This window comes from Mirounga leonina, unplaced genomic scaffold (assembly GCF_011800145.1).
Source record: "Mirounga leonina isolate KUSES-001 unplaced genomic scaffold, KU_Mleo_1.0 Mir_53, whole genome shotgun sequence".
NCBI lineage: Eukaryota > Metazoa > Chordata > Mammalia > Carnivora > Phocidae > Mirounga > Mirounga leonina.
Window position 1 is genome coordinate 5,537,057 of NW_023270807.1, and position 23,120 is coordinate 5,560,176.

At 38.1% G+C, this 23,120-nt stretch overlaps 1 protein-coding gene across 3 annotated transcripts in view; it reads right to left on the reverse strand.

The window, feature by feature from the left end:
- BTBD9 (BTB domain containing 9) overlaps window positions 1-23,120 on the reverse strand; it is a 427,542-nt gene that overhangs the window by 375,556 nt on the left and 28,866 nt on the right. For 2 of the 3 annotated variants that reach the window (XM_034991361.1, XM_034991362.1), the window contains exons 2-4: window positions 9,124-9,335; window positions 7,400-7,799; window positions 6,130-6,394 (exon numbers count right to left, since the gene is read on the reverse strand). In XM_034991361.1, coding sequence (XP_034847252.1) covers window positions 6,130-6,394; window positions 7,400-7,799; window positions 9,124-9,308 — 850 coding nt within the window. In that variant the 5' untranslated portion in view covers window positions 9,309-9,335. The remainder of the gene's footprint in view (window positions 1-6,129; window positions 6,395-7,399; window positions 7,800-9,123; window positions 9,336-23,120) is intronic. The other variant, XM_034991363.1, reaches the window with a different exon arrangement.

A 23,120-nucleotide genomic window follows, 5' to 3' on the forward strand; every position in this document is an offset into this window, starting at 1 on the left:
GGTACCATGGGAATACCTCAGAGGGTGAGACACAGATGGGCCCTGCCCTCCTGATGTCTCCAATCTAGAGATGAAGCACTTCATAAGGCAAGCAAAAAAAATTTCCAATTGACACTTTTCAGTGTCAGTAATGTGTAACCCTTGGTAAACAGAGATCTTTGTTCCCTTATTGCTAGGTATAAAATGTGGGGGTCTGAAGTCTGTCGCTGCTGACCACTGGTAGCATCTCCACTAGCTTTCACACCACTAATCAAGACCATGCCGAAAAGGGGGGAATTCAAGCTTTCGAATTTAGAAAGTGCTGCTACCCTTTGATTTTCTCTAAACATAAGCTTCTTCATCTCTAAAATTTATCAAGCTTGGAATAACACACAGGCACAAGGATTTCAAGTGACTGTAACTAAAAGTCTAAAATGGAAATGAAATTGCTACCACAAGTCTAAAGTCTTCTTTTGAAGTTTATTTCAAGAGTGCTTGAGAACTTTTCTAACTATTCTTGATACAGATTCCCCGAAAGTACCTTTTACTTTAAAATGGGAAACATTTACACAAGTGGAAATTCTCTCATGGTGAATATAATCTGAGTATCTCATGGGATAAAAATACAACTCCCAAGTATTTGTGTGTGTGCGTGTGCATGTGCAAAACCTAAGTTAAATTTAAGAAGAATTTAAGAAAAAAAAGTGATCATGAGATAATTCAAGTCATTAAGTTGTTTGTTTTTTAAGATTTTATTTATTTATTTGAGAGAGAGAATGAGAGAGAGAGAGCACATGAGAGGGGGGAGGGTCAGAGGGAGAAGCAGACCCCCTGCCGAGCAGGGAGCCCGATGCGGGACTCGATCCCGGGACTCCAGGATCACGACCTGAGCCGAAGGCAGTCGCTTAACCAACTGAGCCACGAGATAATTCAAGTCATAATAAAACAACTCAAACCATAAATATTCTTACCGCCTATATCTATCAGTAGAGAAAAGAGCTCTCAAAAAAACATAGGGTGCTGGGATTAGACAACATAGCAGATAACAACACTTTTCTTTACATTTGTCATTTCGGATGCATTTTACAAACATGAAAAAAAATTAGGCATTTAAGTTCCGTAGCTAGGCAGAAACAAGCCAGTTATTCGAAAGGAAGGCTGCGGAGAAATGGAGGAGGACCTGCCGCCAGCGACGCAGTGCCAAAATCTGAGCAGTGCTCCGCTATTGTCTTGCGCTTTCCTTCAACTGCGCTATGTTCCTAGTCACCCTTTGTTGGACTATCTCCTCCGCCTGGGCCGAGACACCCGCCCACTCCTGACGGGCCTTTTGGAGCCACACTTGGTTCTCTGCCCACCGCATTTCTTGACCCCGTTCTGCACCCCAAATCACCTTGTACTCCCCAACCTGACTTCCCTGAAAGCTGTGTGGCTTCTCCCTTCCAGCAACTGGGGCATGGCAAAGGGCTTTCCTGACAGCTCCTGTCTTCCCTAACTCTCCCCATTATCTCCACTCTCCGCAGGCCTCCTCTCCACATTTGATAGTCCTGGTGCTCAAACACACCAAACACAAAACAGCAACAGAAAATAACCCAGGCAGGAGACTCTACAGAAGAACACTGGCTGTGTGAATCACATCAGCACTTTGGTTCTGGCTCAAGCATCCATTTCACTTTAGGCGAGTTACTTATAAAGATCACAGAATGCAAACTTCTAAGAGCTGAATGGGACCCTCATCCTATGTATTTAAAGAAAAAACAGTTCCTAAGCTGCCTTCTGTGTGCTGGACGGTGCTGGACTCAGCCCTCCAGCAGCTCATCATCTCATACAGACAAGTATGTATCAGACATAAAATGCCTCCACAGATGAGGACTCAGGAGGGATTCTTTGTGAATCCCCTAGTTTACCCACGAAGATACTATCAACTATAGTTGGGAAGATAAATAACATATATGTCAAAGAGTTTTAAAAATATTAAAGTTTCAGGGGCGCCTGGGTGGCTCAGTTGGTTGAGCGGCTGACTCTTGGTTTTGGCTCAGGTCCTGAGATCAAGCCCCACGTCAGGCTTTGCCCTCAGCCGGGAGTCTGCTTGAGACTCACTCTCTGCCCCTGCCCCTCCCCCTGCTCATACTCTCTGTCTCTCTCCCTCTCAAATAAATAAATAAAATCTTAAAAACAAAACAAAACAAAAGAATCTCTAGAGTGGAAGCTGTGATATGCTCCCTGCTATAAACATGAAGAAACAATACTGTCCTCTTTCCCAAAGTCTAAAATCTGAGACACACAAAACAAAGTATAACTCAGCCTGAACAGAAAAAAAACTAACTTTCAAGGCAGAAATACCTCCATAGTTAAGATAAAACTAAGCATTAAGGGAACGGTCTGAGTGCAAATTGTTCAAATACCCTAAGGAAAAAAATAATTTCATTAAAAATTAATTCCTTTCCCCAGGTGTACGTACAAAACTAGTCAAAACCACCTTCCCAGAAAGACTAACCATCACTGGTAAGTTAAGCCTTCCTTTGGATCCTCTTTTTTTTTTTTTTAAAGGAGGAAAAAAATTATTGTAATTTGGTTAAAATCCTCAGGATATGCAGTTCTAAGAGTTGAACCTTCCAGTAACCAGTATTAATAAACTCAAAGAAACAGTATCTGTGTTGCCCCTAATCCAGAATAGAACCTCTCCATAGTTCACGTAAAGTCCCAAAGACACAGAAGCTACACCCAGGGGAGAACAAAGAAACAAACAAACAAATTTGGTCAACAGTTTCAAAATAAGTGTAACTATCTTTCCAGAAGAGTCCAGGAAGATGTCTGAAATTTTAGACCATGTTTTCCTAACAGTGAAGAAATGTGATAAAAGAAAATAATGGTATGTTTGGGTAACATTTACTTAGAGAATAACTAACCTATCTTTTTAGGAGCTGATAGGGAAGTCATAAGCATCCTTAGTATTGATATTATGGATTTTGCTATCCATATAGTTAAAAAGTCAGAAAACCAGCCTGCTATTTCATCATTTCTCAAGGTTAGAAGTTAGATAAAAGATTCCCAGATATTTGTATAATCTCTTCCTCGAGATCCCACTGAATTATCCCCAAATGAATAATTTAACATTTATGAGTAATAATTACAGTAAATCTATCAACCCAGAACTGAGTGTGCTCAGCTGTTTGATTACTCCCTTTCATGGTAATCTCATGGCTTTATTATAACCCGGGTGTGACACCTCCAATGACTAGCTGGTCAATTCTAAGCTACCACTAACTACATGAAGTGTCAAAAGCATGTCCTCACTCCTGCAAAAATGTCCCAAGCCTATCTCTATAATGAATCCAGTTATAGGACCCTATCAACACTTCAAATCAAAGCTAGGGCAAGAAGGGAGAAAAAGAAACTTATATGAGTGGGTCCAACAATGAGGACTTAGAAATTCTAAAATTTCGTCACTCATCTTGTTACCTCTCCCCCTTCCATCCTCCCACCCTCTATCTAAGGCTGACCCTCTCCTGGGACCACTCTCTAGCACCTCCAGTCTCCTCCCAGATCTCTCTCAAGCTGTTCCCTCTAGCTGCCATACTATTTCTCTACTGCCTTTCACTCCAGTTCACACACTGGATGGTCAACATATTATATGTACTATCTTTTTAAACCCATGGCTAATTCCCCATTTAGCCAAGCTTCTGCCCAGACTACTCACCAACCGACCACAATTTATATCCCCAAGTTTTCTCTCAATTCTCATTCTTCTGATTTCCCAGCATCACTAGATACCAGCGACCACCCTCTCCATATAAAAGTTCTCTCCTCTGTTGGCTTCTATAACCCTACCCCATTTTCTCCCTACCTCTCTAATTCTTCTTTCTCTACCTTCAGCCCCCTGGCTACTGGTCTTCTCCAAGTCTCAGACTTTTACTTCGTTCTCTACACTCTACCCCAGGTCTCAACTCTTTCTTCACCAGCTCTGACTGCTTTCTAAGCACCAATAACATGCTTCCACTGCTATCAGACATTTCTCCGTGCATTCAGTCACAGCATCTATACAGCATCTTAAATGTTGAGGATACAAAGATCAACAGACCTTACAAAGATCATCTCTGCCTTCAGACCAAAGACAAGTTAATAAAAATGTTTAAAACAATGTGATCAATGTGATAATTCCTATACAGACATAGAGAGATGAGGAAGAACACAAATAATGATAATATAACAACGGTTTCCTAGACTGAGTTCACAGGCATTATTTGCACACATTATTTCAACCAATTCTCATAACAATATGGAAACAACAGGAAATGTAGGACTAACAGTAAAATTCCTATGTAACTTAATACCAGGTTATACAATTAATAAGTGACTCATTCAGGATTTGAAGTCAAACTTGTCTGGCTCCAAAACCAATACTTTTTCTTCTATGCCCAATGAAAAGAAATCTAAATCTGATGAGTCACGAGAGAAGTCCAGACTAAGGACACCGATTTAAGACCAATCAGTATTCAAGAGAATGTCTGAACACGGTCAAGGAAAAGATCACTCAGGGAAATGACTAACATGGGACAGAACTGGGTACTTAGATGTTCCAGAAACCCTAAAACTCAGTAGGTCTAAAATCAAGTTCAGCATCTTCAGAGAACTACTAAATTTCATTAATGCTAAGACACATGTTTTTTTTTCAAATTTTAACATTTCTGAAATTGGTATATAGACATGATGGTGTATCATGGTTTAAATGGCAATACTGTTTCCTTTCTTAGTGGTACACAAAAGAGTGGCACCTCAGAAGTTCTGGTTTCTTAGATTTGATAAAATAAGGTAACTTCCTCCTAAACTTAATTCTCAAATTTAAATCCCTTAAACCACCAAGATCTAATTTTTTAGAATAATATCTCCTTTATACATACATACTTTCCCTTTTCCCTACCGCCACTCTAGTTTACGGTTGTATCAACCTCATGCAGGTCAACACCCTCCTCGCTGGTCTCCCTGAACTGGTTTTCCCTATTCTAGATCATCAAGTACAGCACCATGGATCAAACTTTCAAAACCATCATCGTACTCATGCATCTCTCCCTCTCAAAAATTAGCTTCTCATTGTGCATAAGCAAAATCCCAAGCTAGTTTGAAAGACTTCCACAATTTTGCCTGAACTGACCTTTATAGACGTCAATGTTTATGAATGCAAGCCTTCTGCTCTAGTCCACCTCTTCTGTTCCTGATCCTTCAAATGCTCTACCTTGTCTGTCAAACGTAACCAGTCCTCCCATCAGAACACACTCCACCCGATGCCACTCATATCCAAGGTCAGGATTCACTTCAGGCTTCATAATCTCCATGAAATCTCCCTCAATCCTTCTAAGCCATATCCTCTTCCGAAATTCACAGCACGTGCTCACCTTTGACATGGTTGTACTTAACTTTTCATGGGAGTATATGTCTTATTTCCGCAAGGATATTAAAAGGATCAAAGGTGGAGACTATATTTTGCATTTGCCCATCATAACTTAGTGGTTCATTACACAGCTGACCTAAACAGGTCTGCCTCTCCTCTCCGCATCTTTCTGTGTGATGCTGGGCAAGTTACCTCTCTGTGCTTCAGTTTCCTCATTTGTAAAATGGAGACAATAATGGTACCAACTTCAAAAGGCTGTTTTAAGAATTAAATGATCATGTAGAACTGTTATTGATACATACAAGCACTTTATAAGCACTTCATAATTGCTATTATTTTTATTAATAAGATCACGTAAGTGTTGGAAATGTAACACAAGTGTTAGCTACTACTATTATTTAGAATCTCCATGTTCACAGTACCTAAAATTATAATAAGTACATAGCATATACTCAGTGCTGATTTGATGGAGAAGGTCTTAGCATGAGAAGAAGCTTTTCAGGAAGTGTCTATTTCTGATTTTCTAGGGAACAGCTGAAGAAATCTGTCCAGGAATGGCAAGAAATACCTATTTGGGAGTCTACAAAGGCTCAACAATCTCTGGGGGAATCAAGAGGAGAATAAGAGGAAGCAGAGCTATATGTTCTTAGACCCACACATACCACATATACCTGCAACTAGAGTTTTGTAGCTCATTTCGTAGCTGAGACTGTCCAGACGAGGGAGAAAACATCTTCATGAGATGAGGATAAACAGGTACTCACTGAGCATGCCTCTGTAATTGAGGTCCATATCCCGGCTCTCTGATCGAACTTTAATCGCATCCAGAATGGCATCGGGAGACAATAGTCCTGAAGGCCTCACAACGTTCAGAAGTTCAGTGAGGCTCATCAGAGGCAAACGCACAGCCTGCATGATTTCAGCATGATTCTCCTTTGAATTGTGCTTACACCAATTTAACAAGGCTAGGAAAATATCTTTCTCTGGGGCTGCAAATGAATCTCTTAATACGATGTTTAAAAGTGCTGTCTGAAAAGGATAAAAAAAAAAAATTCCAGTCATTACGGAGCTCAGCCATGTGCACGATTAATCAGCAAAACCTCACAGAACTGTGAGGATCACTTATATCTCAACAACTCTCTTCAACCATCTTCTTTCTTTAATCTTTGTGCCATGTACTCTCTTGCCCGTCACGGCTCCATGAACAGCCATGGGAATCTAGTACCACTACATCAAATGTCTAGTCTTTCCCACACATGTGCACCTATCTTCAATAAAACAAGAAGAAAAATGGCAATATGAGGAGCTGTCATTCCATGCAGGCTCTCCAGGAGAGCTTACATTTATAAGTCAGTAAGATACATCTGGCATTTAAAATTTGAAATCTTTTGTTCCACGGTATTATTGCACTCCCATATTTCTGGTTCTCAGATTTCCAGACTGACCTCCAGCAACACTGGGGTAACCCTCAAAGACCTTGCCTCCAAAAAATTAAGTAGGATAGTAAAAATCATAGTTTACACTCAGGTCAAAATATGTAGCTTTTCAAATAGGTTTTCTCATTTGAAATATTCAGGTCCTCAGAAGAACAAAAGGGGGAAAGGAGAGACCGGGGTTCAGAGAAAGATTTGGGCAAAATGGTCTATTTTTTTGAGCCAGCAAAAAAAAAAAAAAAAAGCAGTAACTTAAAACATCCAATGACACCTCAGATCTCCTTTATGAATTTTCCCTCCACAATAAGGAGTTATTAGTTGCACCTCTCTGTTGGAGAGATACAAAACCAAAAAACAGTATGCAACACCACAAAGGAACTTGACAGGCATCACTTGGAAAACACCACTCTGCATAGAACCTACCAGAAGAATCTTAAAAAAGAAAACAAAAGCAATTTGTCTCTCTTTTATATGATCTACATAGAGTCTCAGCAGCCGGAGGCGGGTGGCTAGACAGATGACCTCTTCCAGACCGATGGTTTTTATTTTTTTATTCTTAGTCTATGGCTCTCTTCCTACTGCACGGATCTAAGTAACGCACCGCATGCCTGTAAAGTACTTGCAGATGTCGACACACCTTAGAAAGGGAGAGGAAGCCTTCACTGGAGAGCACCTCCTGAGCATTTCTGTCCATAAACATGCAGCACATGCAAGTTAACTTGGGAAGCGAGTAGAGGCTGGCAACATCAAAAGTCATGCAGACATTCTGAATGTTAAGTATGGTGCAGAGATACTCAGAGGTAGAATCCTCCAGCTCTGGAAATCCATATTTATGAGCCAGGCTCAAAAAGTCCAGCAACACCTCCTCCTTCTCATCTGTCAGTGTTGCCCGCCCCGTGTAGATGTACTTAAGCAGCATCGTGAACGCTTCTGCAGTGGTGTCTCGGAGAGGGATTTCTGCTTCGGGCTGAGATTCTCGCATCCCACCATACAGTAATGCTCTGCACATCAGAGAAGAAGTGCATGAGGAAAACCTCAAATAAGAGTTGCTACAATATTATGAAATCATGCTTATCAGCATCTTGCAAACATAAATTTGTTTAATGACACAAAGATTCAGGTGAAGAAATGCATAGTAATCATTTTAAATAGTTCTCTAAAGAAAGAAAAATAATTTATAAACTATTTTGGATTAATTCTATAAACAACTGGACTAATGAAATATCCTGAGAGCTCAAATATGTAATAAACATTCATTAAGCAGAAAGATCAAAGTGCTCTTTTGAAAGAAACAGTGAAACCCATATAAACATATTAAAGGTCAATAGGTGGTTTAAAAAGTAAAACTCTGTAGGAAAAGATATAATCAGATAAAAACAATTATACCCAATCAGGTGCCATTCTACCCTGTCAGACTGGCAGAAATTAAAAATCCTGTTAACTATTCAGTACTACAAAGGCAATGGAATAACAGGTTCCCTCATGCACCACTTTGAGCCCATAAATAGGCACCCCTTTGGGGAAAGTAATTTAAGTAATTTCTATTCAAATCTAAAATGGGCATACCCTTCAACTTAGTAATTTCACTGTTAGGACTCAATTCTAGAGAAATAATACAGCAAAGTAAAGATATATGTATAAGAATATATAGTGAAACAATGGAGGGCCACCTGGGCAGCTCAGCTGGTTAAGTGTCTGCCTTAGGCTTGGGTCATGATCCCAGCGTGCTGGGACCGAGTCCCGCATCAGGCTCCCTGCTCAGCAGGGAGTCTGCTTCTCCCTCTGCCGCTCCCCCTGCTTGTGCTCCCTCTCTCTGACAAATAAATAAAGTCTTTAAAAAAAAAAGAAACAATGGAAACACTGAAAAAAATCTTAAATGTCCATCAACAGAAACATAATTTTAAAAACGGATATATACTTCTGTGCAGCTATTACAGAGATAAAGGAGATCAATGTATACAGTCTTGGAAAGATATCCAGGATATAGTATGTAAGTCAAGTTGCAGACCCAGATGTGTTGCATGGGATTTGTTGCACCATATGTTGCACATAGGTATAGAGAGATGTATCTATTTATATTGAGAAAAATCAGGGGAAATTCATTTTACACTGTTAACAGAGGTTGTCTCTGGGGAGTAGGATTAGATGGCTGGGAGGGGAAAAAAAAACTAACAAAAAGTCTACAAATATTCCATATTTGTAGAGGTTGAATTCAGAGATTGCAAGAATTTATTGTTATGCTTTGTTACATATTTTTCATAGAGGAGAAAAATACCAGTGTTTTCCACAAGTGACTTGAATCTGCAAAAAGTAATATACACTTACCGAAAATATTGGCACCTCGCTGCTAAAATTACCCTGTGGGCAGGAAAACGTTTCTTTTCCACAACAAATGTGACGTCGCCGTATTCTTCCCCAATCAGCAAGGCACCAATATGTTCAGACAAAATGTGCACATGATCAATTTCCCCCACTGCAGTAAAGGGGCGAAGAGGGTGGCTGTTACTCATCTTGTAGAAAAGGTGATAGTCGTTGATCTAGGACATAAAGAAGGGATAAGAATTAGTGGGGGGAGGGAAGTACACTTAGAAAATCACATACCATAAACATAGCTAAATAAGAATTTAAACTACTTTAAAACAAATCACATGAGAGAGACTGCATCATTACTTGCATCTTTATCAACCAATTTATTCTCGGAAGTAATTCAGCCTGACTTCATGAACTCCAGGCCCCTCAGTATCTTATCACACTAGGAAAACAAACATGCCAGGTCTTCCAACACAAACAGCACTTGGAGCCATCATATTCTAGAAAATCGTGCCCCGTTACAGGTCCCCTATTTCTCAGTACCTCAGGAAGAGGAAAATCAACAACCAGAACTCCTCTTGTAGCACAGACCTATTTAATGAGGTTGGGTATAACTATCCCCAGGAGAGTCATCTGGGCATAGATCTAGACCTAAATCATAAGCAGAATAAACTAAATCATCAGATTCCAAATACCTTCAGAGGATTTCGTCTGAAAAGATCTTAAAAAATTATAAATCTTCCAAAAAATTATAATCTTCTAGAGTCACAAAAATAGCCTGACATTTATTAATGAAATCTTAACCCCCCTGAAAAAAAAGAATAACCCCAATATGTTTCTTAAGACTGTATCTTCTAATTCAAACTCGCAGCTCTGATATGAGGTTGCCTGTGCTTACCACAACATCATTACATTTCAACTTATTTACAGGCACTTCTTTGCTTTTGTATGCAATGCTTTTCTACAGATATAACTAAAAATTGAAACATTAATTGAAACATGATTAACAGCCTTATATGTTAGAAAGGGGAGTTATGTCCTTTGAAAGCTAAAAGTGGTCATATGCTTCAATCTCTCCAGTATTTGCAGGTACTGTTTTTTCAAGGGTAAGTAACCCAGCAAGTGGGTAGGAGCCTTCACTGGCTTTCAGGTGCCCCAGGTGAAGACGTGGCTGACAGCTCAGAGATGTGCCAGCTACCCCTTTATTGCCACTCCTCTACTGCACCAGAGACCAGGGGAAATGAGACAGATGTGCCTTCTTCACTAGACCTCCACACCTTCTTGAACTGTCCACTTGGACCACGATTAAAGCTTAAATCACTCTTAATCTTTAAACTTCCACATCTAGATCCATTATTAGCAAGGTGTATGAAAAATTTTATCCCTTTACCCCCAGAATCTGCAGTGAAAAATCCTTTCGGTCCAGGTTCCCCAGTTACATGCTACTCAATGTCCACCCCCAACAGAGAGAGGAACAGCAAGGACTGTGACATAGAGGGACATGGAGCATGAGTTAGGCAAGGAGACACCCACCCCAGGTAAATGGACAAGCTCCTGGCCCCCTACAGAAGTAGCATCAAAGGGATAGCAGCATACTCCCCAAGGCAAATCCCTCTTCTTCAACTACAATCTCCATTTGAAAGCCTTAAAAACCGAATCATCTCCAGTCACCTGTGTAGAAAGACCAAACTCAGCTTAAGAGGATCTATTTAGGAATGTCAGCAAACAATGCATGATTCAATTGTTTAGTGCATGATATAACAGTCTAATATAGGAGTTGGCAAACTTCCTGCAAAGGGTCAGATAGTAAATATTTTAGGTTTTGCAGGCTATATGGTCTCTGCATAGACCACTGGAGCCAAAAACAGACATAGACAATAAGTAAATGAATGAGCATGGCTATATTCCAATAAAACTATTTTCTGAAAAGGGATGGATTTACCTCTCAGGACTACGGTTTGCCAAACCCTGCTCTAACATATGATCAAAGATTGGCTGTACTCTAGACAAAGGATCAGACTGTTTCTGGTTTTTGTTTTGGTTTCTGGCTGGGTTACCCAATTGGTGTTCAAAATAATGTGGTCATTTCCTGTGTCAGCCATGAAATTCTGAAATCTACTGGTGCCTGACTTCCAAACCTCATTCCCCTTCAACATGAACTCTCACATCACTATCCCATATTTCAGTGATGGTGCATGGCTCTAAACAAAACAGACTCTTTCCCTGCCTGAAGAAATGCATTGCATATACCCAGTGAATATATTGTCTGGTATAATATTCATTTACAATTTCATCCAGGTCTTAAGTGAGATGAAATGACTCTTGATGAGAAATGATTGATTTATGGTTAACTAGCTCAAAGGTAAATTTATAATTCTTCAACTGATACATAATAAACATCAATATTATATATATAAATATGTACCTTAATAGGTTCTCCAGATCTGTACTTAATACATACAACTTTTTTTTGCTAAATTTACATTTTAATCATGTTTTTCCAATTGAAGATATAAAGTGAATATTGCCAGGTATAGAAAACAGCCAATTACTATGGGATAAATACAATTTTTATTGGCATATAGAAATAATTTTAATTAGACCAGTGATTGTCAATGAGCTTACACACATTGGAATCACATGCGGAGCTTTAAAAAAAGGGGCAGAAAAAGACGCTTGGACCCCACACCAGAAATTGTGACTTAGTTGGCCTGGAATATGGAATCACTCTTCCGAAGGGATTCTAACGACCACGCTGAAAAGGAACCACTGACTTAGAATCCGTTGTTGTAGTCACATACCTTATTCAGATGCACAAATACACAAACAAAATATCCACTGAGAAAATATGTTGAGGATTTGATTCCATTTTGAATCTTATTGCAAAGAGGCAAATGGTGCCAACAAAATTACCAAGGCCACAGCTCATAAGCAGAAAATATTTGAAAATACTTTTGCCAGATGCCAGAGCTTAACTACAAAGTAATAGTTTGGGTCCACCTACCTGTATTTTAAAAAGCACATTTTAGAAACACACATTAATGAAGTTAATTTTTTAAACCTCCAACTTTAATTTGGCAAATAAAATTCGAAAAAATGTTAAAGTTCATGGAGTACAACTGTTTATTGACTTGTTTCTTAAGCTTTAAAATTTATTCTATCACTGTCAACATATGTGATCCCTGACAAATTTTCTAACTTCCATGAGATTGTTTCCACACCTGTAATGACATGGTTATAGATTTTTTTAAAGTTATATTTTATAACTCTGCCACTGACTTTTAATATCACTGTTTTGGCCTGACATATGAACTCTCGTGACTCAGCATATGATTGTACTCATGACTGTGATTTATTACAGTCAAAGAATACAAAGCAAAATTAGTAAAGGTTTTGAAAAAGCATATGGGGCAAAGTCTGAGAACCAGACATAAGCTGCCAAGGGTCCTCTCGCAGTGGAATTACATGGGATGTGCTTAATTCCCCCAGCAACAAGTTGTGACAACACATGTTAAATGTTGCCAACCAGGAAGCTTGTTGGAGACTCAATGCCCTGAGTATTTATAATGGATGCTGTCACAATAGGTAGCCCCTGTCTGGCAGTATCCAAATTCTAGACTCCCAGAAGGAGAGTAGTGTTCAACATAAACCACAGTATTTGCACAAACTGCTTAAGTGAGCCACTCTTATCAATTGATGGCAGGAATCCTTCTAAACTCTAAGTTTCCATCTAGATGCCAGACAAGGGCCAACCTTGCAAGCAGGACTTCCTAAAGATAGCAGTTCAGTCCTGCTATGTTAGCCATTTTCTGTATATTTCCAGAAACAATTAGAGGGTCTAACAATGTTAGCAAAAGCACTGAAAATAAGGAATCTAAGAGCCTATCTTATTTACTTATTTAATCTTTGGTTTGGAGAGAGGAATACCAAGAAAACAGCCTACTCTACCTGCCCAAATGTATTCCTGACCCCTGATCTCCCATTATGCCAGATCCAAATAGTTTTAGGGATGGGTTTCTTCAAAATTTCAAGGATAGGGAGCACTGGGTGTTATACGCAAACAAAGAATCACAGAACACTACATCAAAAACTAATGATGTATGTGGCTGTCCAATTTTGCCAACACCATTTGTTGAACAGACTGTCTTTTTTCCATTGGACATTCTTTCCTGCTTTGACGAAGATTAGTTGACCATAGAGTTGAGGGTCCATTTCTGGGCTCTCTATTCTGTTCCATTGATCTATGTATCTGTTTTTGTGCCAGTACCATACTGTCTTCATGATGCTACCTTGTAATAGAGCTTGAAGTCTGGAATTGTGATGCCACCAGCTTTGCTTTTCTTTTTCAACATTCCTCTGGCTATTTGGGGTCTTTTCTGGTTCCATACAAATTTTAGGATTATTTATTCCATTTCTTTGAAAAAAGTGGATGGTATTTTGATGGGGACTGCATTAAATGTGTAGATTGCTCTAGGTAGCATTGACATCTTCACAATATTTGCTCTTCCAATCTGGACCATTTCCTTACACCACACACAAAAATAGACTCAAAATGGTTGAAAGACCTAAATGTGAGACAGGAGTCCATCAAAATCCTAAAGGAGAACACAGGCAGCAACCTCTTTGACCTCAGCCACAGCAACTTCTTCCTAGAAACATTGCCAAAGGCAAGGGAAGCATGAGCAAAATGAACTATTGGGACTTCATCAAGATAAAAAGCTTTTGCACAGCAAAAGAAACAGTCAACAAAACCAAAAGACAACCGACAGAATGGGAGAAGATATTTGCAAATGACATATCAGATAAAGAGCTAGTATCCAAAACCTATAAAGAACTTATCAAACTGAACACCCAAAGAACAAATGATCCAATCAAGAAATGGGCAGAAGACACGAACAGACATTTTTCCAAAGAAGACATCCAAATGGCCAACAGACACATGAAAAAGTGCTCAACATCACTCGGCATCAGGGAAATCCAAATCAAAACCTCCATGAGATACCACCTCACACCTGTCAGAATGGCTAAAATTAATAAGTCAGGAAACGACAGATGTTGGCAGGGATGCGGAGAAAGGTGAACCCTCCTACACTGTTGGTGGGAATGTAAGCTGGTGCAGCCACTCGGGAAAACAGTATGGAGGTTCCTCAAAAAGTTGAAAAATAGAGCTACCATATGATCCAGCAATTGCACTACTGGGTATTTACCCCAAAGATACAAATGTAGGGATCTGAAGGGGTACGTGCACCCCGATGTCTATAGCAGCAATGTCCACAATAGCCAAACTGTGAAAAGAGCCAAGATGGCCATCGATAGATGAATGGATAAAGAAGATGTGGTATATATATAAAATGGAATATTATGCAGCCATCAAAAGGAATGAAATCTTGCCATTTGCAACAACGTGGATGGAACTGGAGGGTATTATGCTGAGCAAAATAAGTCAATCAGAGAAAGACATGCATCATATGATCTCACTGATATGAGGAATTCTTAATCTCAGGAAACAAACTGAGGGTTGCTGGAGTGGTAGGGGGGTGGGAGAGTTGGGGTGGCTGGGTGATAAGACACTGGGGAGGGTATGTGCTGTGGTGAGCGCTGTGAATTGTGTAAGACTGTTGAATCACAGACCTGTACCTCTGAAACAAATAATACATTATATGTTAAAAAAAAAAAAAAAGAAGATAGTAGGAAGGGAAAAATGAAGGGGGGGAAATCGGAGAGGGAGACGAACCATGAGAGACTATGGACTCTGAGAAACAAACTGAGGGTTCTGGGCGGGGGGGGGATGGGTTAGCCTGGTGATGGGTATTAAAGAGGGCACATACTGAATGAAGCAGTGGGTGTTATACGCAAACAATGAATCATGGAACACTACATCAAAAACTAATTATGTAGTGTATGGTCATTAACATAACATAATAAAAAAATTCTAAAAAATGAAAAAAAAACTAATGATATAATATATGGTGACTAACATAACATAATAAAATAAAATTTAAAAAAGTAAATATACAAAAAATTTCAAGGATAATTCCAATGTTATTTAAATAATTCTGTGCATATGGGAAGTAGTTTTCTGCTACTTCTTATAAAGCCAATTTAACCCTGACAGGAAGATGCCTACACCCACACACTTAAAAACCAGCATAAATAACAAAAATCCTATGTAAAATATTGGAAAACAGAATTAAGCAGAAGGATTCATGGCAGAGTGGGTCAATTCCAAGGACAGATGAATATTAGGAAAAATAAGTTATTGAATTAAAATGTCAAAGTGGAACAAATCATAAAATCATAATTAGCTCAATAAAAGCTAAAATATCTTTTTTTTTTTTTAAAGATGTTATTTATTTATTTGAGAGAGAGAGAGAATGAGAGACAAAGAGCACAAGAGGGAGGAGGGTCAGAGGGAGAAGGAGACTCCCTGCTGAGCAGGAAGCCCGATGCGGGACTCGATCCCGGGACTCCAGGATCATGACCTGAGCCTAAGGCAGTCGCTTAACCAACTGAGCCACCCAGGCGCCCCATAAAATATCTTTTTTTTAAGATTTTTATTTATTTGACAGAGAGAGACACAGCGAAAGAGGGAACACAAGCAGTGGGAGAGGGAGAAACAGCCTTCCCGCTGAGCAGGGAGCCAGATGCGGGGCTCAATCCCAGGACCCTGGGATCATGACCTGAGCCGAAGGCAGATGCTTAATGACTGAGCCACCCAGGCACCCCTAAAATATCTTTTTTAAATATTTTTAAAAGATTTTATTTATTTATTTGAGAGAGAGAGAGTGCGTGAGAGAGCATGAGCAGGGGAGGGGGCAGAGAGAGAGAGAGCGAGAGAAGCAGACTCCCTGCTGAGCAGGGAGCCCGATGCAGGGCTCGATCCCAGGACCCTGGGATCACGACCTAAGCCAAAGGCAGCTGCTTAACCAAATGAGCCACCCAGGCGCCCCACTAAAATATCTTTTTAAACAATCACTACTAAGTTTATTTTTAAAAAGTTCTAACTGAATAAGAATAAAAGGATACTTCCTTTTATTAGGATACTAATACTTCCTTAACTTGATATATACATATACACACATACATAGCCTAACTGTAACAGATAAAAGCATTTGGTTAATAATAAAACACTAGAAACATTCCTAGAAAGTTCAGAAATAAGACAAGGATGTCTACTCTTATCACTATTAACAAAAGACAATGCAATTAATTGAACCAAGTTAAAGGTAAATGGATTAGAAAACAAAGAGGCAAAATAATCACTATTTGCAGATAATCTCACTGCCCATATGAAAAATCCATGAGAATCAACTGAAAAAAATCTGAGAGAAAATAAAGGAGGTTCACTAAGGTGATCTCATAAAATTATTATATAAAAATGTATCCTTCCATGCCAAAAACCACCAGCTAGAAAATACGAAGAAAAAAATTCGCAATTTATAATTGCAAAACACATCCAATACTTAGGAATAAACTCATAAACTCATAGAACTCATGGAATAAACTCAAAGTCCATCGAAAGGTTTAAGAGAAATAAATGAAGAGACATACATTGTTTGGACACAGAAAAATCCATTGTTTAAAGAGATCAATCATCCCTAAATCACTGTATGAAAAAAAGCACATTCGATATTTTATTGTATTTTAAGTTAAGTTTTAAAATTCACGAAAATATTCTTGGTAGGGGTAACAGTTAAAAAACAATAATTTGACAAATGTGCACACATAAAATTTGAGAATGAGAGGTGAGATTTTTATATTTATCAAGAGGTGTTTTAAGTTGAGAAACACAGTTCTAATTAATACAGGAATTAAAAGTAATCCTGATCACAATCACAACAGAGTTTTTAAATTAAATTGGGATAAAGGAGCTCATCTAGGAAGAATAAATATGTAATTTGGTATATATTCTGGAAAAAAAAAGAATGGGGGGCCAGCTTAGTGGATGAGAAAGCAAATCATAAATTGGAGCAATTAGAACAATGTCATATTAGAGAGACAGATCACTGGAACATATTAGTCCAGAAAAAACCCCAAATACTATACACAGGAATTCACTACATATATAAAAATACAGCATTTCAATTCAGTGGGGGGAAATATGGAATTTTTTTTCAATAAAAGACATTGTTGGCTAGCCATTTTTTTAAAAAGTAATCTGGATATTCACATTAGAACACAGAATTAAGTACATAAGGATGGCAACCTCAGCACTTTCTGTAACAATAAAAAATTGGAAAAAACTTAAATGCCCATTTAAAGGTAACTGGATAAACAAATAATGGTAAATCTATATAGTGGGATATTATACAATGATTTAAAAGGAATAAACTCATAATACTGACACTGAAAAAAATCTAAAATATATGTATTTATATGGAAAAATGTATTTACATGGAAAAAGTGTATTACATGGAAAAACTGCAAAACTGTATTATAGTATAATGTTATTTTGTTAAATACATTTTTAAAAAGCAAACATCAAATTGCTAACAAGGGTTAACCCAAAGGATCAGGGTTGTGGGAAAATTTTATGTAGCACACTATATAATTTTGTAATGTTTGAATTTTTATAAGCATGTTTTATTTATAATAAAACTTTACACAAGTATTTTAATAACTTTGGCCACTAAAATTACAAAATAAATTAGTGTATGAGACAGCAAGTGTTTTAATTTGCCACAACCAATAGTACCTGATTTAGTGACTAAGAACAGTAAGCAGAGGGACTATATATTATCTCCACAGATGAAAATTAATTAACAACTTGAAGACAAGGACAAAAAGTTCATTACATGAAGACAGACATTACACTAAGGCAGGAATGAATATAAGATACCTGGGTAGCGTGGCCTCCTAGGACACCCTATCTGATGCACCCTGACTAAAGATCTTCACCTTTGAGATTATCAGTATGACTTTTTCTAGACTTAAGGCACTTTTTTTTTCAGATGCAAACACAGTGCTGAGATTTGCTCCTGTTGACAGCCCAAGTCTAAATTTGCTGATGTTCACAGGACAGGGCAAGGGTAATCTATTCACTCAAGCTGTTCCTTCAAGGTGGGAGGAAGGAGAACAGGAAGGCAGAGGCAACAAGGACCTACTGGAAGAGAGGGCAAGAATACCACCACCAGGAAATGGTGCCATTTGTGATAACATACAGTATCATTAGTTGAGGGTCCTGGGACTTCATATGGATTTATTTACCAGGGATGGTGGTATAGAAACTACACCCTTTCCTGGCTGGGTAACTTTCATGGGTTCAAATGCATTAAAACAAAAAAAACAAAAAAACCCACTAAAGCAGCAGTACTAATATTCTCAGGGCTACTGACTATTTACTATGCAATAAGAAACCCACACCCATTTGTTCTAACCAAAATAATGAACAATGTCCATCAATAAAGAGAGAGTGCCATATGTAGTTTATACTGTTGTAATGTTATAATTACCTCTTAAGGAGTCTGAAAAAACCCAAGTGATTCTAAATATCAATTTCTTTACTTAAAACTCACTTCTGGCAGAACTGTTTACAAACTTTTCCTTAAGAAAGGGCTTTCCACATTTTTTAAAGTTTATTCTCCAGAGTGTAATCAGGAAACAGACAAAGAGCAAACAAAGTTCCACCTGACGGAGATGCCAATGAGTCCTTGGATGCTGTATAAATCAATCTCCCCTGGGAAGCCCTCTCTGCCCCGCCTACTTCCTGACTGAAAGGCCTTTATGGGTAAAAAGACCTTCTGCTCTTTAATTGTAAAATATAAATGATCTTTCTCTTGAGGAAAGCGATGGCATTTCCAAGCATATGGTTTAGCAATTTCTTTCTGCTCTTGGTACCCATGTGGTGTGTAATTTGAAGCTGTATTCCTTAAACTTTAAATTAATATTGCCCGGGGAGAAAAAGGATATCCTGGCTGCATCTTAAGCACTCTCAAAAAATCACATTCTACTTTCTCATGGGAAGGATACCTCACTTCTTTTGATATATACTCTACCCTTGTCATCCAAAAGTCTGAATAAACAGGTGTACAGTGACCATACCAGTAGATGTAACCTTGATTCTGATATTCTGCAAATCTACTTCTAAACCTTGCAGAGGAGTCCTGTCATGGGGGCAGTAAAGGGCCCCAGTGAGAAACATGACTGAGGTTCACAGGCATTTTCTGGCTTCAGGATTCCCCAAATGTCTTTCCCTGGGAAAGATGAAATGATTTCTAACGTCCAGTCCCATTCCAAATTCTTGTCACTCTTACGATTTTATATGTTTGTAAATAAATGTTTATAGATATGCACAGCTTGGAACACTTTTTTTTAAAGATTTTATTTATTTATGTGACAGAGAAAGAGACAGCTAGAGAGGGAACACAAGCAAGGGGAGTGGGGGGGGGGTGGAGAAGCAGGCTTCACGCTGAGCAGGGAGCCCATTGTGGGGCTCAATCCCAGGACCCTGGGATCATGACCTGAGCCAAAGGCAAACGCTTAACAACGGAGCCACCCAGGCGCCCCAGCTTGGAAGACTTTTAAAGACTGTAATCACAACAAAAACATTTGACAAGATTATTTTATTGAGAGTGTATATAACTCCATTTACCAATTACCACATTGATTCTCCACTTGTTCGTCAAAGGACAAACTAGTTTCTAAATCTGTATGTAATTCATCTGATAAAAGATTTACTGAGAAAAAAAAAAAAACATTTATTGAGCTCTGTTCTATGATACAGGCCCAGTGCCAGGTGATAGGAACACAAAGATTAATAAAAGATAAAGTTGCTACCTCTGAAGAACTCACTGTCTACTGAAAAAGCTAGGACAAGATAACAAATAATGTCAATTCCACAACTAGCGAGCCATAATTTTATGATTTTTAGAAAGTAAGATAGTTATCAGTTATCTTCTGTAAGTACCATACTAAAACAATGACAACTATGCTGAACAGATTATTAAATGAACAGGAACTCAGAAAATTATGTTATACTCTTATATCAAAATAAAAGTTAATATTCAAACAATTGGCTACTTGTTCTCCAAAATGGGATGCTCACATCCCAAAGTGAGTACAATATAAGCCATAGGAATTTGGTAAGAAAACCTTAACACTTCTATTAACATATATATACTTTAAAGATTTTATTTATTTGACAGAGAGAGAGAGAGCACAAGCAGGGGGAGCTACAGGCAGAGGGAGAGGGAGAAGCAGGCTCCCCGCTGAGCAGGGAGCAGGATGCGGGGCTCAATTCCAGGATGCTGGAATCATGACCAGAGCTGAAGTCAGACACTTAACCAACAGAGCCATCCAGGTGCCCTGACCTGTATAACCTAGAAAAAGAAAAAATTAAGCTTCAGCAATATTTAATATGTGGATGGACCTGGCCTCCTCTCATGATCTGCATGTCAAAAACAGTCACTTGTCTCATAAGATAAACTGTCTATAGAGAATTCCACGAAGAGGCAGGGCTCAAGGAAGTGTTCTCATTTGTTCAAGGACATACTAGGTTTACCTGTGCCTGCTTATGTGAATTTTCCAAATGTTATCTGGTTTTAGTTAAATTATTGCTCACAAGATAAGTGAACTAAAAAAGGTTCCTGCAAGGAATCCACTGATTGAAGATAATGTAACATTGCCAAAACAAGAAAACAAGTAAATGGCCATTATGATTAACTCTACTCCTAGTAATCAGATTTTATAAGAAGGTGACCCCTGCCAATAAGTCCTAGAGACTTAATGCATACTACAGTGAATATAGACAAAAATATTGCATTATAATCATCAAAACTGCTAAAAGATTTGAATTTAACTTTTGTAACTACTAAAAAGAAATGCTAATTATGTAACATGATAAAGGTGGTAATAATGGCCACAATGGCAATCATATCACAATATATAAGTGTATTAAATTAACATGTTATACACTTTATATTTTTTTAAAGATTTTATTTATTTATTTATTTGAGAGAGAGAGAGAGAGCAGAGTGAGCAAGAGAGAACACAAGGGAGGAGGCAGAGGGAGAGGGAGAAGCAGAATCCCCACTGAGCAGGGAGCCCGATGTGGGGCTCCATCCCAGGACCCGGGGATCATGAACTGAGCCGAAGGCAGATGATTAACCGACTGAGCCACCCAGGCGCCCTGCATGTTATACACCTTAAATCTATATGTTATATGTCAAATATATTTCAGTAAAAAAATGACCCCAACATTTGAAATAAGATCATTTGAAATATATACTACTATTAACAATGAACCTCCATATAAAAGGCATTAAAACATATGTTGAATAAATAAATATTGGTTAAATGTTTTAACCCAAAAAGAAGCTTAAGACAAAAATTACAATCTAGTAGCAAATTAACCATTTTGCAGGACACAGAAAGTATCTTTCACGTAATAATAATGGTTACTATCTACAGAGGACTTACTATAAGCCGGGCATAGTCCTAAGCATTTTATACACACCATCTTATCTAATATTCAAAGAACTGGCTTGGGAAGGTACTGTTTTTTATCCTACTTTACAGATAGGAAATTGAGAAACAGACAAGAGTAGGCAATTGTCCAAGGACACAGACAATAGCAGATCCAAACCAAGGTCTATCAAAGTTCTGAACTTAGAAGAGCTATGCCACAGTGACACAGGAGAAATCAGAAATGATTCTGACTCTGACTCCTGCCAACTAGCTCCTCTTCTGACCAGCAGTTCTCCAACTTTTTAAGACACCCTATTCAGACTAGGTAAAATATGCCATGGGTGATAAGAATGAAGTGTCCTTTTTCAAGTCAACTTTTGGAGATTACATATACATCTGCTTTACTAATATAGGGAGAATAATTCAGACTCAGCTGCAATGTAGTTAAATTCTAGTTACTGAAAAATTACAGACCAAGAATATTGTTAATACAAATATGCATCCATATACACTACAGGATTAAGTGAAAACCTGTAACAAACTAAACTGATAATGATACAACTGAACAGTAATATATAATTAAAAAAAACAAGAATGGAAACAACTGTGAAAAGAACAACCAACTCAACTGATAATATGTATCTTTCTGAAAATGTAAAATAATTCTAACTTATGCATGTTCATATATGGAACAGGAGCTTTGCAATGTTGCTACAGACTACATAGTAGCCAGAATTATTAGAACATCAAATTATACACCTGAAACTAATATAACACTGTATGTTAATTATACTTGAATTAAAAAATAAGTAAATTTTTAAGGGGCACCTGGGTGGCTCAGTCGGTTAAGCATCTGACTTTAGCTCAGGTCATGATCTCAGGGTGCTGGGATTGAGCCTTGTGTTGGGTTCTCTGCTCACCCAGGAGTCTGCTTGTCCCTCTGCCCCACCCCTCATGCTCTCTCTCTCTTAAATAAATAAAATCTTTTAAAAAAATAATAAATAAATAAAATTTTTAAAATGTAGTAACAGCACCTACATGTCATTTATCTAGGTACATATTAAAATACTGCTAAATTTTTAAAAAAATTAGAATCCTTTATAAACTCTAGTATTATGCTAATGTGGATTTATGAATGCCACATTTTGCATAACCTTAATGCTTCACTTGATTGGTTTTTAATAAGTTGCCAAAGGATATACATAAATGAAAGACTATGAGATCAACTGACACTTGCCAATGTTTTTTGATCAGGGCTAACCAGTGGCCTTGGGCCATCTTTTCAGAAGCATTCTCCTAGACTAGGCAATTCTCCTGGCTCAGTTTGGCAATGATATTTAATTTTGTGGTGGTTGGGAGAAGTTATTCTATTATTCAATTACAAAATATTTTAAATTCCCAAGGCAAAGCAGCCCAATTTATAATTTGCAATATGAATTTTAATTTCTCTTGAATTCAAGCTATCTTCAGTTTCTCTGGATCCAATCTCCAAAACAATCTTTCCCAAATACCTGCAAACAAACAAATGCATTTAAATCAGGTATCCTAGAATAAAACAAAAACCAAAAAAACATGTATCAAATGATCAAAGTGAGCTTCAATCTGTT